Source organism: Nothoprocta perdicaria, unplaced genomic scaffold (genome assembly GCF_003342845.1).
Source record: "Nothoprocta perdicaria isolate Ctin4 unplaced genomic scaffold, notPer1 scaffold_187, whole genome shotgun sequence".
Taxonomy (NCBI): domain Eukaryota; kingdom Metazoa; phylum Chordata; class Aves; order Tinamiformes; family Tinamidae; genus Nothoprocta; species Nothoprocta perdicaria.
The window spans coordinates 23643-40481 of record NW_020455060.1 but is presented as its reverse complement, the minus strand read 5'-3'; the positions used below and the strand labels follow the sequence as shown (position 1 = coordinate 40481).

The window sequence follows — 16839 nt, the reverse complement described above, 5'->3', positions numbered from 1 at the left end:
TGTGCTTCAACACTTAACACTTAGAGCGAGCCATACCTCATGATGCGATTACTCTCCTTCTGAGTTTTATCATGTCCATGACTGTAACATCATTCAGCATGAGAAATCTGCAATTACTAGCTCACTAGGGCACTAACATCACATCACTGTCTTCCATTGCACATTTGAATGTTTAAATTTATAAATAGCATCATGTTCCCTCCCACCACTTTATCTTCCCTTTGCAAGAAGCTAATCTCTAACTTGGCTTCTCATTTTCTCCAAACTGGAGCTTTCAAAGTCCCACTCATAGTTCGGGTATATATCACATTAGTTCTTTGCTCACCAGAGGCCCTGAAACAGTGACAGTATCTTCAGAATTGTGACAGGCTGGTACTACATTTGGAGGACAGCGATGCTTACATTCCTCCCATGTCAGACCTGTAGAAGATAAAAATAAAAAAAGAAATCACTGGACAACACACAAGTCTTTCTAGCAATGAGCTGTGAGCCTTGTGTAGGAGGCCATCACACATACAGAATCTGGTCATCTACTACATGGATAAAAGTCACCGAAAAGCTTGAACTCAACAGCACATTATGAAAAAAAATGCAGCAGTCTAAGATGAGTTCTGTGATAAGTGTCATGCATTTAATATCAAGGAAAAGAAAGTTTTAATTAGATAGTTCTTTGGAGCAACAGTTAAAATAAGATTACAAGTAATCTAGTCATCAAACCTACTGCATTAGATTTGCAACAGCTTTTGTCTGACATGTTCCAGAGCTTTTAAGTGACCACAGTACCAATAAGAAGCAAAATAACCATTATGCAGCAAAAAATCATTTAGTTTTAAAAACACGAGACACCATAACTCAAAACTTTACCAAATAACGGCCAAATTACATCCTTTACTTTTCTCAGAGACAAAGAAAAACTGAGCAAAGCTTGCTTAAGGGGAGCTTCTTAAGTGTTAATACACAGGAGCCAGTCCTATCACAACACTGGCACCCTCAAGCTATAATGGCAGTAAATTTCACATTTACTCAATACAGAAAACATCTTTCTGGTTTCATGCCTCATTCTTCTGTACATCAGAAATCTTTTTGTCTCTGGAATTCAAGAGACAAAACCCCTAGTGTCTTATCTTCTTTTTTTTTTTTTTCCAAGTAGATTATCGGACTTCTGTCATTTGTCACCTGCCAATAAACCTCTCCATTTCCACTTAGTTTTGCATGGATGACCAAAATTCTACTGTATTCAAGCCTGGAGTTTGCTACGGTTATATTAAGTTCAGTATTTTATATCCCATTCTACATCAGTTAAAAGGCAGCAGTAGCAAAAATTGTATAGATATGGTCGTGTCCACCAACACATTTCAGAGACCACCTTTACCCTAATACTATGCAACAGAGAACAAGTACTTTCTGGTATCACCTATTTCGTAAGGATCTACTTCTAGCTACCTACCGACAGCAGCCATTCCTCCTGGTGGTAATTTGGCCTCTTTAACACATCGTCCTCGCCAATAAGCAGCAAGAATGGCTTCTTCATGACTTAAGGAGTTATCTGCATAGCCACAAGCTAGTTCTCCCACCGAGTGGCCCAAAATCCCATCGGGTTGCAGACCTGCAGCCTTCAGCATGTCTATCTGGGCAATCTGCAGGGAAATGTAAGATTGGTGATTCCACACCAGAATAAACAGGTGACATACCTCAGAGGGTTTGTTACACAGCAGCAATGAGTATATCACAAAATGGCTTTTCTGTACAGACATTCTTCTTGGCCTCACTGCTATTTTCTTCACAGGTACAGTTCTAGTCTCCCTTAAGAGCAACCTCAAGAATCACTATTGACTTCAGAATTGTTTGGACCTCTCTATTACTTAGGTTTCCACTAGGAAGTTATTTTCAGTAATAGGATGTTGCAGAAGAACATGTCTGTACAGAGTACAGTCAATGGCAGCTTTCCATGTCACTTGAATCTTAATAACAAATACTGAATCCCACACTGACATTCATCTAGAGTTAAAAACATTTCATTTAATATCATTAAGTTCACTTTCAGAAGAAGTTTTAGAAAGTAAAATACAGAAGTATTCTACTCTATAAACCTTGTTTACACAAACAGACAAAACTTCAGGCATTCCTCAGTCACTTAAAGGTAGAAGCTGCTCCACATACATGCATGTGCACAAATTAGTTTAGGTCAACACGCCACCAAGCATCTTCAAAACAATGGGACCCAAAACTATCAAAAATGCATCAGACTGCTATCAAAGGTACATTTCTAACAGATTGCTGTCACCTGCTGGTTACACAAAGTTACTGATGAGTATAATCCACACAATGTTTTACCAGCCAAACAGACACATTAGCAGAACCTAATCATAGTGGATTAAGTCTAGGAAAGAGTCCACGTTCTCCTCCCCCACTCACTAAGTCTTACCTGAATAGCAGCTAGTCCAACAAATGCATGGACTGTGTCATCAAAAGTGTTCTCATCTGCCTGCAGAAGCAGGTCCGAGACCTTCAGCCCTGTGTCCTTCAAAGCCTCATCTGAACGCAGGATAGACTGGCGAAACAGATCCAGCTTCATCAGACTCAGGCCCATACCTTTCCACTGTGTTCCCATGCCTGTAGGATAAGCAAGGGGAATATGAGTTTTGGTAAGGCTCAATAGAAGGAAAAGACATCACATACATGCTCTGTCAGTGGAAGAATCTACCTGAGCGCAAAACATGGTACATTTCTAATACTACCTAAATCAAGCTTTTCATTCTCCTAGCCTTTGCTATAACATGAAGATAGCTAAATTGGAAAGATTAAAGAGAACACTGGGAACACGAGTTTCCTACATTTAGTAAAGGGCTGCATGACAATACCTTAAGACTAGAAAGTGGAAGAGAATGCATATAAATGCAAATAATGCACAGAATGCACTAGCTCAAACCTCAGGCCCACAGAAGAATGCAGAAGCCTGGACCCACTGCTGTAGTCTTACCTGAGCAGATGTACCAAAGTGGTCTAATAGATGTTTGAACTTGCTGGACCTCTTTTACATCAGTCTCACTGCCAACTAGTGTGTAGCCCCTGTAAGGCATAGAAGATACAGGAATCGTAGAGATATCACTGAGAAGACGTAGAAACGGGCTGCATCCTCCGTGCTTTCTACTCTCTTGAATTAGTACATCCACAGCTTCCTGTGTTCTGCCACAGATCTGGACCAGTCGTGGCAATGTGCAAGTCTCCAGAGGTTGGTGTTTCTTCTCATTTGGCCGCAGAATGACATGAGCATTAGAACCTCCAAAGCCAAAAGAATTGATACTGACAAGGCCACCTTTTACTGGTATTGGTTTACAAACCACCTGCAAAGAGCCATCTTGTAAGGCAGGAATATCTGGATTTGGGGTACTGAAATGAAGATTTGGAGCCCACAGCCCATGTTCCAGAGAGAGAATGACCTGAAAGAGAGAGAATAGTCCGTGTTCCACATTTTATTTTTAATGATTATATAGCATACACTTAAACACTATGGCTTTTATACAGGTTTGAGTATACAGTACAGTGAGTATACCCCAGATCCATCAAGAGGTTTTGTCTTGGCTATACAGTAATTAATTAGGCCAAGTAGTTCAAAAATGCAAATAATTTTTTTTTTTCTGATAGCAGAATTTAAGTAAACTGACCTTGGGAAAAGCTGGTTTTCTGCTCATCTCTTCATATATATAAGAATGAATTTTCAATTCTGAAACCCATTGATCCACTTTCCTAACTGACATCTCACATACAAAAGCGTTTTATGGAACCACAAAATAAAATGTTTACAATAACTTCAGGCTGCCTGAGACAGTAGCTATTTTTGAGACATTTGGCTTGGTGTATTTTCTGGCTTGGAAGGATCCTTTATCTGCTATTCTGATTAACTTCCACAGGTTAAAATACCAAGTGCTGACCAACTGTTAGAGCATCAAAAGAATCGAGCCAGTTTCCCACATCCTTCCAAATAAAGATTCAAGTGCTTTCAAAATACCAGATTTTGGAATCAGACGCAGCACAATTTAAAGAAAAGCATAGGAAAAGGTATTTTTGCAGTCATGGTGAGGTTAGGGGCCCATATATAAGAATCTACAGCTGGATGCAAAGTTAAATGAGAAAACTTATGAAAAAGAGTGAGAAAACATATGTCAGAGGCCTACCAAAAAAAAGAAAGACACAAAAAACTTCTCCTTTTCACAATTTAGCACCCTTTCTAAAACACACTGAGGCTAAGAAAGAGCACTTTAAGAGTTATGATCCAGTCCTGACAGACAACAGCAGGACTACACTAAACAAACTACTTACAACCTTACAAAATAGTACCTCTGAAGAGGTACAAGTCAGTTGTCATTTCTTCTACTGAAGGAAGTATCAGCCCAGATGATGTAAATTAAAAGTATATTTTCATCTAAAAAGAAATGGTCAGTGCAGTTTCCAAACTTTATTCAAGCTTGTTCCAAGGTTATTCACAGAGAGTCATATGTGTTCAGGTCACAGTAAGCACTTTAAAGAGCCTAAAATAATAGCAGTGAAAATGTACATTGCTTCAATCTGCACGGCTCTTGAGTTTTCACTAATAGGCTTACAACCAAGCATGAACATTAGCTAGATCTCTGCTAAGCAGTTTAGGAGACAAGACTGATAGATGATTGTCTGTATACAGCAGCAGTTAGTAGGCCAGATGGTTGCTAAGACAACCAGCTATTCAAGTTGGTAGTCTGACATCCTGAAGGACTCACCTGGCTTCTTGCCAACATAAGAGACAGCTAGAAGATGAGGAAGAGCTATATCCCTAATAGCTAAAAGGATCAACTCTGACAATGAGAACCACCCAAACTGCCTCATTAGTCAATGTCACCTACCTATAATATTTAAATTATTTTGCCTGTAGCTCCTCCAAACCCAAGTGACTTACAGTGGAGTCTGGAAGTTCTGGTGTAAGAATAATCAGTAAGGTGATCACAAAGCCTTTCCTCTGAGCACAGTTCGAACTCTTGCAGAATTCATCAGAACAGGACAATTTTTTTAAAAAAAACGTGTGTATTGAACACATCCTGTCCAACGGTCACCTGAGCACTCATGTCCAGCTGTCAGCACAACCACTTGCACTTTTAAAAGTATTTGCAGATGAAGCAAGAAGTAATGAAGTAAGTGAGAATCATCTGAATTAATTATAAGCTTACATCTTTTCCTGGCTCACGGCAAACTTTCCCAAAAGCCATCATTTTCGTCCTTAAGCAGTGCATTACCTTTGCTAATGCTGCAAGTCCAGAGGCAGGTTCTGGATGACCCATATTTGACTTTGTTGAACCAATCAGCAGTGGCTCTCTCTCACACTGACAGAAGACATTTACAATGCCATTTACTTCCTGTGGATCACCAACCTAGTAAGGAAACAATCATAATGACAGTCAGCTAACACTTCCAAAATGTGCAGAAGAAACAGACCTAAAAAGCAAAGATCCCTGGTAAAATCCAGAAGCCATGAAGAAGCACACATTCGAGTAACTGTTATATGGGAGGAAATACAGTTCCTTCATGTTTAATTTGAAACTACAAGGAATAAATTGAAGAAAGTGTGAAAAGCGGTGCCGGGGAAGACAACAGGAAACAAAAAAAGCAAAAAAAAGTAGAATAGCCCATGCTGACCTTGGTACCTGTCCCATGAGCTTCAACATACTCCACTTCTTCCGGCTTGATACCACATTCTCTGTACAAAGAGCTGACCAACCGCTGCTGCATTTCTCCAGATGGGAAGGTCACACCTAGGAACAAAATTGCTACTAATTCCTCTCTTCCACTAGAGGATTTTGGTTTTAGTGTCTTTTTATCTTTTTAAATGGTTAGGCCTACTAAGTTAAAAAATTAAAATAAAGTAAAATAATTTTTTTTTAAAAATAAAGGATTTATACCTATGGCTAAGCTTAAATGCCTCATATTCTTTGGAGATGAAGAGGATCCAGAAATGGAGCTAGTATGGAACAGAAATTGGACTGGCATGAGAAGATATTAACAGGATATTGTAAGGTACCCAGCAGGCCACATGAAACTCTGAGTGTCCATGACTGGGGGGTGGGAAAAATGAAAGGGCAGCAGGGAAAGACTCCCAGTAATAAAAATATCTAATGTCTACATAACACAAAGTTATTACAAAGGTATTCTGAGGAAGTCAGAACTAGTAACACAGACATTCCATTTGCCTCCTTGGACTCCTTTACAAAATAAAGGTCTGAGCTCTGTATTACTGAAAGAAGGAAAAAAATCAAAAACAAAAAAAACCCTCAGGCTTAGAGAAAGTGAACTCTGTAATAGCCATATGCCTCTGTTTTTGAAGAACAAGACTCAAGACTGCACAGACTTGTCCTATCTCACTTCTCTGAGCTCAAGGCCTACCTTGCTCCTTAAAACCATCAGTGTTACTTCCAGCATTGACAATTGTGGCATAAATCCGTTTAGCCATGGATTTCTTGGTCAAAAGAACAACAACAGCAGCTTCAGAGCGACAGTATCCATTTCCTGTGAATAGATAAAGAACAAGAAGTCTCTAACCTGAAGAGTTTTGCTTAGGTAGGAAAGCGGCATACACTCAAGTGCATTCCTAAGCTCATTCCTAAGCACTGTTCAACATTGATTTGAGAATACAATATAGGCATTTGTTTTAAAGATGCATACCCTCAAAATACTGTATGCCTATCACAAATGATGAATTAGGGTTTCTGTCAAGAGATCTCAAGATCTTCTCAATGGTACTGAAATGAACCACACAATTAATCCTCCACAGTTAATTTTCCAGATTCAATTAGGTATGTAACATAGATAAGGATCAGGATATGTTTCAAATGAAGTACGTAAGAACAGCTACAACACCAGCTATCTTTTTTTTTTTTTTTTTTTTTTTACAGGAATTTTACAGGAGTATCACGTTACAGTCTCAGCAATAAGACTCAAACAACACAGCAATAATTGGTGCTAATGCCTTACCTGAAACATCGAAGGCCTTACAGGCACCATCAGGACTAAGCATACCAAGTTTCATGAACTGCACAGAAGTGTTGGGTTTTAGCAGAAGGTTAACACCCCCTACCAGGGCTGCACTACATTGCCCATGACGAATTGCCTTGTAAGCATTTTCCAGCGCAATGAGACTAGAGGAGCAGGCTGTGTCAATAGTTATGCTCGGTCCTTAGGAAACAGGAAGGGCAGACAGGGTAAAACAAAAACACGCACTAATTAACAAAAGCTTTCTTTTTACTGCTCGTTTTCTGGAGCTGGTTGCTAAGACTACCAGATTAGGGGACACGTATCCAAAGAAAGCTAAGTAAAAGTTGCTATATAACATTAAAGGTAATCCTGATACACTGGGACACAAACATCATCATCTTTGCCTGCACACCAGATAATAAGGCACAGGAAAGAATAAAAATAATAGAAATAATGCAACAACTTGGATTTATGGGTAGCTTTTTACATTACATGCATCAATCTCTATTGAAAAAAGAAATTGTATTATGGCTGGCAGGCCTCATCTATTTCTCTGTTCTCATCAGTAAAACACCACCTCTTTCTGGTGCTGACTTTGCCATGATTGCAATTTCCAGCTGTTCTGCATAGAAATTCCCACATCTCTTCCTTATCTTCGAATAGTGAGACACTTTCTGTTCATGCCTATGCCTTTGATATACATTTTGGTACTTCCCTCAGCTCTTTCATTTTGCTTAAGCAGAAGCAAACAAACAAACAGTCACCTTTTTACATTTCTTTTCTTCTAGTCAGTTCACCTCTAGGCAAACTTCTATATGACTGGCTATCAAGTAACAGTTTAAAGGATATTCAAAGCAAAAATCTGGACCCTTTTTCTGATGGCATTCTGCAACTGTTTTCATTTTCCTTAAGATGAATGCCAGCTATGCCCATCAACATATGAGGTATAAAGCCTTACAATGAACCTCCCACTTATTTTTTTTGCTTCCCACTTGCCTCCTTACAATCACTACCTGCTTCTTTTTTCTCCCAGAATGGTCTGTGTTATCATATCCCTCCCATCTCCCAGTACAATCATGTCTGAATTGAAATTACTCATCAGCACCGACATGTTTTGGGTCACTTACCCATTAAATCATAGAAGTAGGAAATCCTGTTGGCAAACATGGCACGCTGGCAGCCAGTCATGCTGTACCCCAAAAGCTCTTCTGGATCTTGGCTAAAAGCTTCAGCAGCTTCTGATCCACTTGCACCAACCCACACACCTGTGTCTGTGCCACGAAGGGTGCCTGGATTAATACCTATGGGAATATTGGAAGGTAGATTATGGCAGACAAATTCACAATGAAGTGCAAACTAAGGAAATACCATATCAGGTATCTTCTGGTACTGGATCATGAAATACAGCTTTCTACTACTTCTTCCTGGCAGACCTGTACCCTTTCCCTTAGACATCTTTCCCTTACCAATACTTCTCTCTCTGCTTCCTTCAATTATAGGCCTTATAAATCTTACATCAGAGACCCTCAGAACTTCAGCACTGTTTTGCTGATGAGAACATATTGCCCTGGGATAGCTTTCCCCTTTGTTCAGAACATTGCTGAAGTCTTGTATAGAAGTGGCATGGATTACACAAAATACAAATGCTGATCAGATAAGCCAACAACTGACTTCCAGTGTTTGGGAAACTAGCATACAGAAGGGAATAAAAATTATGAGCACAAGAGTATCTACCTACCCACACTAGAGACCTTGGAAGTACTAGAACTATTAAGTACAAAACCCAACAAACTGGAGTAAGAAACAACGCCGCTCTGAAAGGCTGCACGGCAACTTTGACTTCCAGCAGTCTCTATTTTCTGTGCTGCAGCAATTCTGGACACAAGCAGACTATCCAGACCCTTGACACCTGCTGCTTGGCTGTTGAGCTTCAGTCCAATTTGTCAATACTGACTGTTGGCTGTTTCCAACTTTGTCCTCATGTTTCTTATGTTCAGATGTGAAGCTGATTAAGAACAAAATTTGGCTCTATGGGTAAGTAATTAAAAAGCTCAGGATATTGGTGGTGACGGAGAAAGGAGGCTCCAATTTCTGAAAGAACATCCCCTAGGTAAACTTTTTATGGTAGTAGTTCAAATGCCACATATTTTCAATGAACTTGGCCAACGCAAAGGAACTCACTAGGGCACCTGCCATTCTTTTTAAACCCTGGATAGGAATTCTGAGTCTTCTTCCATTGTAATTGTAATTATGCCCTCTGTCTTAGCACTCAAAGAGATCTATTTTGGAATATTATGATAGAGCAGGAGGACAGGGACACCAATGTACAAAAGCTCTTCCACTGGTAGCTGTTAAGCTGTTCCTTCAGTATTGGTTGTTCTCTACCAACAGATTTCATAGAATCAGTGCAGACTTCCTACTTCAAACTCTAGAAATCACGGTTGTGTTCTAACTCTTTCGTCTCCTCCCTACTGTGATAGCTTTATCATGTTAGAACTCTCATCACACTGATGAACATCTGCACCTGATGCACAAATGTAATACAGCAAAATTCTCCCCCTTCAGTCAATCAGTTGCTTACCTCCATCCAAAATAGCTTCGTAAGAAACTTCTAATAGCAAACGAAGTTGAGGATCCATCGTATTGGCTTGTTTTGGGTGAACCCCAAAAAATGATGCATCAAATTTGCTTATGTCCTTGAGCTTTCCATTTCTCTTGGGCAGTCCATAGATTCCTGAGAAGAGAATTCAACACCGTGTCACAGATTACATATTCTTTGAAGCACTTAGTATCCTGGGCTAGGGGGAGGGAGAGGAGGAAGTGAGAGCAGCATGACCATAGCTGATTCTTTATTACACTGAAACCTCATTTCCATATTGCAACACCCAGAATGCTATGAGACCATGGAGCATCCCATCTCCATAGATCCCATATGGGTATTAGAAAGTGATGTTAACAAAAAGGATTGTGATTAGTTATTTTCCAGAATATGTCAGCAAAAATGCATCTATTTGACTGTAAATATCTGTGCCTGGGCAAGTTATGTCAAGCACATATGCAAACTGTATCAGTGGCTCCAATCAGTCACCAGTTAGAAGAAAAACAAAAGCTACTTTTCACTTTCACAAATCATGAGCTTTGAATTAGACAGATACAGGCCAAATATTTCAAAGAGACAATCAAACAGAGAAGAACATTGTAAAAAGGCATAAATCATTGAATAGTCTCTCTGCTACTTCTGAACTCATAAAACTGTCTGAGGAGTTATCACCATGGCTGTCAACAGCAGGACCAAGATTCATGACGTTACTGTGTTAAGCTGCACTGTTAAAAGTATTGTTTTTTTTTTATTTTTCTATAAAAAAGCTATATAGAGCTTATTATTAAATGGATTACAAAACACTTTTATAGAGATATTCTGTTCCTGAATTTCCTAGTGCCTGTATCAGAAGCGATTTTATAAATTCTATCACGGTTTCTCTATTGGATAAAATTCTTCACTTTTTTCAATTTTTCATAGGACAGTTCACCTGAAAACTTCAGAAGTCAAGGCTCCAAAAGGAGTGACAGGTGTGCTCACCTGGTTTCCACCTCCGATCATCCTCTGTGACCATATCAACTCCATTAAGCAGGTTCTCCCAGAACTCGTGCAAGTTCTCCGATTCCGGCAATTTTCCTGCTATGCCTGCAATCACCACGTCCTCCATCTCTTAACTTCTCCCTGCTGCCAAGATCCAGAAAGCAGTAGGACCAGTAAGCTTTCACAAAGAGTATGAGACTACCTGCGTCTCTAGCCTTCCTGACGTGTTATGACAAACAACTGTGTTTGCAGGAAAAACACCCACACAGGAACAGCCCATGGAGCCTTCAGTATAAAAAGTTATCCTACCTGTACAAATTAACAGCAAGATTGGTGGGAACAATGGAGAAAAAAAAATGTGGAGTGCTGGACTCAAACCACCACATTCTATAACAACAACTAGAGAATGAACAGGTCTGCCTTTACCAGATGAAGGGCCTCTGTGAAGCCTGCTGAGGAGAAAGATTAATATGCTGGAGCAAATGTGGGTGGGGAAATTAAGAAATACATACAGTAAAATACATAATTACAAGGCAAACCTAACAGGCAGCAAAACAAGTTCTACCATCATTCCAAAGTTAAATACTAAGTTCAGAATAAGGAATCAGATTTTTTTTTTGTCAACAAAGCACAGAGAGGACATACATTTTAACATCATTCTATATACTTGAAGAAAAAAATTTTTTAAAAAAGTTTTATATGTAAGGTGTTAACCAAAAACATATAACTGGCAGTTAGAGAACTGTGGGGAATTGAGCCCATGGGCAGAAGGTGCTGCTTTAAAACACAAGTCACAAGTATTCTACCGGGTGCGGGGTGTGGGGGGAAAGAAAATATTGTCTTGGATTCATGCATGAGATTTTAATAACAAAAAAAAGTCACAGTGAAAAAAAATAGGTATTTAAATAGCTTGAAGGCTATCCTAATGACTTTTAAGACTGTTACATATTACCTATATTTTAATCTCTAACAGAGATTATGCACCAAAGTTTTGTCAGGTACTTAGCAGAAATACTCCTGTGCTCAATCATCTTTCCAGCACAAAACAGCACCAGTGGGTAATCTCAGAAGATTCTCTGCATAACAGTTTTCCCAACCCAATAAACTTCATCTAGCAAGAGAATCAGGATCGCTTGCCTTGCAGTTCTGCATCCTCCTCCTTCAGAAATAACTGACGCTTTTGAGCGAGAAATAGGCCTTTCTTCCACCCATATGCTACACAGGCATAGTATCTTCCCATGACTCAAAGAGCTGGGGCATGGGTGTGCGGGAGTGTATAGGAGAAGCAAAGACCTTTAGTTTGCAAGGTTTTGCTAAGGTGTAGCCCAGACACCACACAATACCACAGACCTTGCCTGATTTGTTTTACCCTTCTTGCTTTCAGTAGTTATCTTCACTTAGATCTGTGGAGTAACTGCAGAATTATGCAATGTGTAATACTGAGAAGTAGAAGAGATGATTACCCCATCCAACCCATTCCTTCTGGGAGCAAAAATGGAATGATTCCCAAAAGGGTATCTTGGATTTCTCAGCCTCATACTAAATACTTTAGACAAAAGAACCACAGAATCACAGAATGGTTAAGATTGGAAGGGACCTCTACAGATCATCCTGTCCGACTCCCCTCCTCTAGTAGAATCACCTGGGACAACATGTCCAGGACCCTGTCCAGAAGGCTTTGAGCAGCTTCACAACCTCTCTGGGCAACCTGCTCTGGTGCACTCTGTCCCTTCACTCAGGTCACTAATGAAAAAATTGAACAATACGGGACCCAGTATTCACCCTGGGAGATACTATTAGCTACAGGCCTCCAGCTAGACTTCGTGCCACTGACCACAACCCTCTGAGCTCTGCTGTTCGGCCCTTTCTCAGTCCACCTCACTACTCATCTTGCTTGTACGTCATTAGCTTGCTCCTGAGGATGCTACAGAAAACAGTAGCAAAAGCTTTACAGAGGAGACGAGAACCACTGCTCTCCCCTCATCTACCCAGCCAGTCGGTCCATCAGAGAAGGCTATCAAGTTGATTAAGTGTAATTTTCCCTTGGTGAATCCATCTAAAACCTCCTCTGGGATAAAATTCTATGCTACTCTGATTATTCTTTCAGTTGGGAAAAAGAGCATTGCTACTGGTTTTAGACACAAACACTTAAGGACCTTGCTTAGAAACTATACCCCAAAAACACAGTAGGTACTAACAGGTCCAATCTACTGCCCTCTAACCTTTTTTTTTTTTTTTTCCCTCCAATTCTCAAGTCTAGCAGGCCAGTTCTGTTGTTGGCATCACCACTGTGCCTAGAACATCTGATCAAGGGCTGCAGCTCTGCCTTGCAGCAGTTCTGCCCTACAAGCAGAGTGGGAAAGAATCTGAGGCACGGAGCTTTCAATCTAAGCACAGAATGAGAGATATATGTGATTAAACTAAATTTTATGTCATAGCTCTTTGCTGCAGGATCTGAAGGGACAAAAAGTTGCATTTCTTCACTTCTTTGATTGTCCCTTGCCATCCCATATCACAAAACTCCTAAAAAGTCTCCATCCAGGTATTAGCAATCTGGATAAAATATTCTCCTGGGAGAGTAGAAAAGTGGAACTTATCAGAAAAGCAATCTCTGCCAACATGTTATGAATGTAGTTGAGCAAGACTTTGTCAAAGGCAGAGAAAAAAATGCTACAGTAATCAAATCACAGAAGAAAGAGATGCCTCAAATTAATTTTAGATAGGTGAACGGGGTAAGGAGAGCCACAATCTAAGGATTTTTATACAAAATAACTGGAAGGATTTAGACTGCGAAGTCTCCCGATGCCAAAGTCAGAGATAACAATCAACATATGGACTGATTTGACAGACAGTGTGGAACTACAGTGGAAAATTCAAGCACGGAAAGGAAAAAAACCATAAATTCTAAGTCATCCCCAAATAATCAACAATTAAAAGAGACATTACAGCAATCAATGTCATCTTCAGTCTTCTTTGGCAGATAGAAAGCAAGTAGACTATTTTCAAGTTTATTGACATTAGTTCAAAAAGCTGTTACTGTATTATCTTATTATATTAGAGACTCACTTTTCTTAGATTATAGAGGATATATTGACAGTTTGAAGTACAGGACATAGCACAGATCAGGAAAGACGATGACTTCTGCAGCTCTATTATAGATTGGACTACAACAAATACGCAAAAGAAGTTTCCATTACATTTGATGAACATGGTGAATAAGAACATATGTAAAAAGCAAGGAAGTAAGAAAAGGTAAAAATGGATAAAAAGAATTCTCACATTTCTTAAAGCTGTATTCTGCTGGAGACAATTAGATTTCTAACATTCTTTCCCTTTGTTTACCCTAAGATTTTCTTTAGATTTACACAATATTTTTTTGCAATGATATTACATTGCTGACTCATTCAGTTTGTCACTTGTAATAACCAACCACCCCTGACAGTATTATTGACTAGCATCCACTTTCATCACTTTATACTTGTGCTCTGGTTATCTGCCTCCCACATTAACCACTTGACAAGGTTGGGTTTTTTTTTATTGATGCTAGTTCACTTCTTCAATCATTTTATACCTTATTAATCATATTCTCTGTGTATGTGATACTTGTTTCATGCAAGTTCAGTGCTATTATCATGCCTACTTGTAAGCTGAAATATTCTTCTTCACTGCATTTAAGCATTTAAGACAGCCATTCATCAGCACCTCACTTATCCAGTAAAAAAAGAATCCAGTAAAAAAAAAAAAAAGAATCCCTACAAGAATATCCTCACACCCATTGAAATTGTAAGATTTTTTTGCAGGAAGGGAGAAGGTGGGGGAGGGGGGAGAGAAGTAGGAGGAATAGGGAAGGACTCAAAGACAAGGGTGTGACTTCTCTCATCATTTTTACCTGATTATTCCAAACTTCAAAAATAATAATTTTAATAATAATATTCTTATGTGTTGTATCTATGCCCACCTGAGTCTCTGGGAGGAAAAAGAGGATAGGGTTGATGGGACACACATATTTTTAAATTTAATTATAAAATTGAGATGAAGTATTCTTTACTAAGCAGTTCAGCAACAAAAGTACATAAATGCAAATAAGCAAAAACATCTGAACTCTGTTTTGCCTGACAAGTAGTTCAGTTTTCTAAACATGGGTACCTTGCTTTTATTTATTTCACTATTATTTTGGTGAGTTTATTCATGGTTGACTGCTCCTGTTTTTGACAGCCCAAGTCTGACCTTTCTTTGGAGTGTCCATTATCTTAGCAGGAAACATTCAAGGGTCTTCCATAGCTTCCCTCAGCAGAGGTGATGGTTTGCTTCTTTAGTTTAAGTGTTATTAGAACATAATCCAGGTTTTCCAACATCTAATAATCTAAATATGATTTTGGTATTCATCTGTGCTTCTAGAACTAGTAATTAAAACTGTCATTACATAGGAAGTTCACTTACGGAAAGAGCTGTTTAAAACAGCTATATCTTTTAAAAAGAAAAAAAGAAACACTTTACAAAATAAAAGTCAACACAAGATGGTTTTCGTTTTTTGAAAGTATTTGATTACTGTCAGTTTGCATGCTACAGCTTCAATTTTACAAAGACCTTTTAGTCACCTGTGCTTCAAGACTGGATTTGTCCCACTGACCACACAGGAAGCGAAAAGTGGTAGTGTGCTTTCATATTTAAATAAATTATTCAGTAGAAAAGAGTTTAGTTCAAAATGTTATTTGAGGAGATAAAGTTGGATTTTGTCTGTGACATCATTTAGACCCCCCGATAATTAGAATGGATTAGTCTCCATAAGGTACGTCTCCATAATCACTATATTGGATTTTTTAATATATATTTTTTTATTTATATTTATTTATATTTAATATATTTTTTAATATATTTTAATATAATGCCATTTAGGGCATTGTCCTCTGAATTCATCCAATAAATGCAGACTTTGAAGCTAGGTTATTATTTTCAATGTGTTTCAAAAAGCTTAGAGGCTGCAAGAAGAGTGAACATCTTGCTGAAATGATTGTAACGATTTTACTCCAGCACTTCAAAGCAAGACAGATTGCAAAGCCACTGATGTTGGGCTCTGAAAAATTATGTAAGTTAACAAATTGTTCTGATATAACTTGCTTCTATTTGAGCACACAAGTCTCTTAGCTAGCAAAATCTGCATTCAGTATTTAAGAGGGCAAAAAGGAGGCTGCAGAGAGAGATGGACAAAACTTTGGCATGAAAAAATGAGCGGACAATCGGTGAGGTTATTTCACTCAGGAAATGGGTTTATATTCAAGTGGGAAAAGGGAGTCGACTAGTATGTGTGATGCCTTTTCTGGGGAAGGTTTCCTAGTATGTATTGTCACCTTTGAATATGGAGGCGGTCAAATACCTGCCTACAAGCTTCCTTATCCACTATTTTCTAGCCCACGAATGGCTAGGAGAGAAAATAGTGCAGCGCGGTCCTAATGCTGCCACGTGCCAGGTGATTCGGTCGGAGAGGCCGGCGCAGGGCACCGCTGGCTCCACGCCGGGACCGCGCAGCGCCGAGCTCGGCCCGCCCCGCCGCCACTCCAGGCCCCCATCGCCCCCACGGCCACGCGCGGCGACGCATGACGCTCTGCAGACACCGAAGGGCTCCGGGCCGGACCACGGGAGGGCGCGATCGGCGGAGCCCCAGACCGCGCCAAGCAGCATCGCGCCGTTGTCCTGGCCGCGCCTCTCCGCGCCGCAGGGCGGCGGGTGCGGGGGAAGGGGCGCAGTGGCGGGGCCCTTGCGCGCCGCAAGATGGCCGAGCGCTGGCGCCACAATGCAGCAGCGCAGCCTCCCGCGCCGCTCCGCCTTGCTCGGCGGGCGAGTAGAGCGCCCTGGACGGGCGACTCTCGGAGCTCAGAGCTGTAGCCCCCGTACAGGGGAAGGGCAGTCCGGCAGCCAAGTTGCGGGGCAAGGCCGGAACGGAACCTGCGCCTGGCGCAGGCCGAGCCAACGCGAATCCCCCCCCACACACACACCTCCTCCATATCCCCGCACAGCCCCGCCATAGAGCCCCGCCATAGAGCCCCCGCGCTACGGAAAAGGCAAGATGGAGCCTCTCGGCGCGGATGCTGGAGGCGGCCGCACGCGGGAACGGCGGGCGGCGCTCCCCTCCCAGATCATGGCCGCAGCCGCCGTACCGCCGGTACCTGCGCAGGTGCGTAAGGCTCCGTGCCGGTGGGCCCTAGCGTCAGCTCCGTATTGGGACCGGGCTACTGTAGAAGGGGTTCCGTGGGGATGCGAGCGCT

At 40.6% G+C, this 16839-nt stretch overlaps 1 protein-coding gene across 3 annotated transcripts in view; it reads right to left on the bottom strand.

The window, feature by feature from the left end:
* Nucleotides 1-16839, bottom strand: part of FASN (fatty acid synthase) — a 40122-nt gene extending 23283 nt beyond the window's left edge. For 2 of the 3 annotated variants that reach the window (XM_026036892.1, XM_026036893.1), the window contains exons 1-12: nucleotides 16741-16839; nucleotides 10577-10720; nucleotides 9578-9730; nucleotides 8124-8297; nucleotides 6997-7197; nucleotides 6409-6531; nucleotides 5665-5780; nucleotides 5265-5399; nucleotides 2981-3440; nucleotides 2426-2613; nucleotides 1448-1637; nucleotides 326-420 (exon numbers count right to left, since the gene is read on the bottom strand). In XM_026036892.1, coding sequence (XP_025892677.1) covers nucleotides 326-420; nucleotides 1448-1637; nucleotides 2426-2613; nucleotides 2981-3440; nucleotides 5265-5399; nucleotides 5665-5780; nucleotides 6409-6531; nucleotides 6997-7197; nucleotides 8124-8297; nucleotides 9578-9730; nucleotides 10577-10703 — 1962 coding nt within the window. In that variant the 5' untranslated portion in view covers nucleotides 10704-10720; nucleotides 16741-16839. The remainder of the gene's footprint in view (nucleotides 1-325; nucleotides 421-1447; nucleotides 1638-2425; nucleotides 2614-2980; nucleotides 3441-5264; nucleotides 5400-5664; nucleotides 5781-6408; nucleotides 6532-6996; nucleotides 7198-8123; nucleotides 8298-9577; nucleotides 9731-10576; nucleotides 10721-16740) is intronic. The other variant, XM_026036891.1, reaches the window with a different exon arrangement.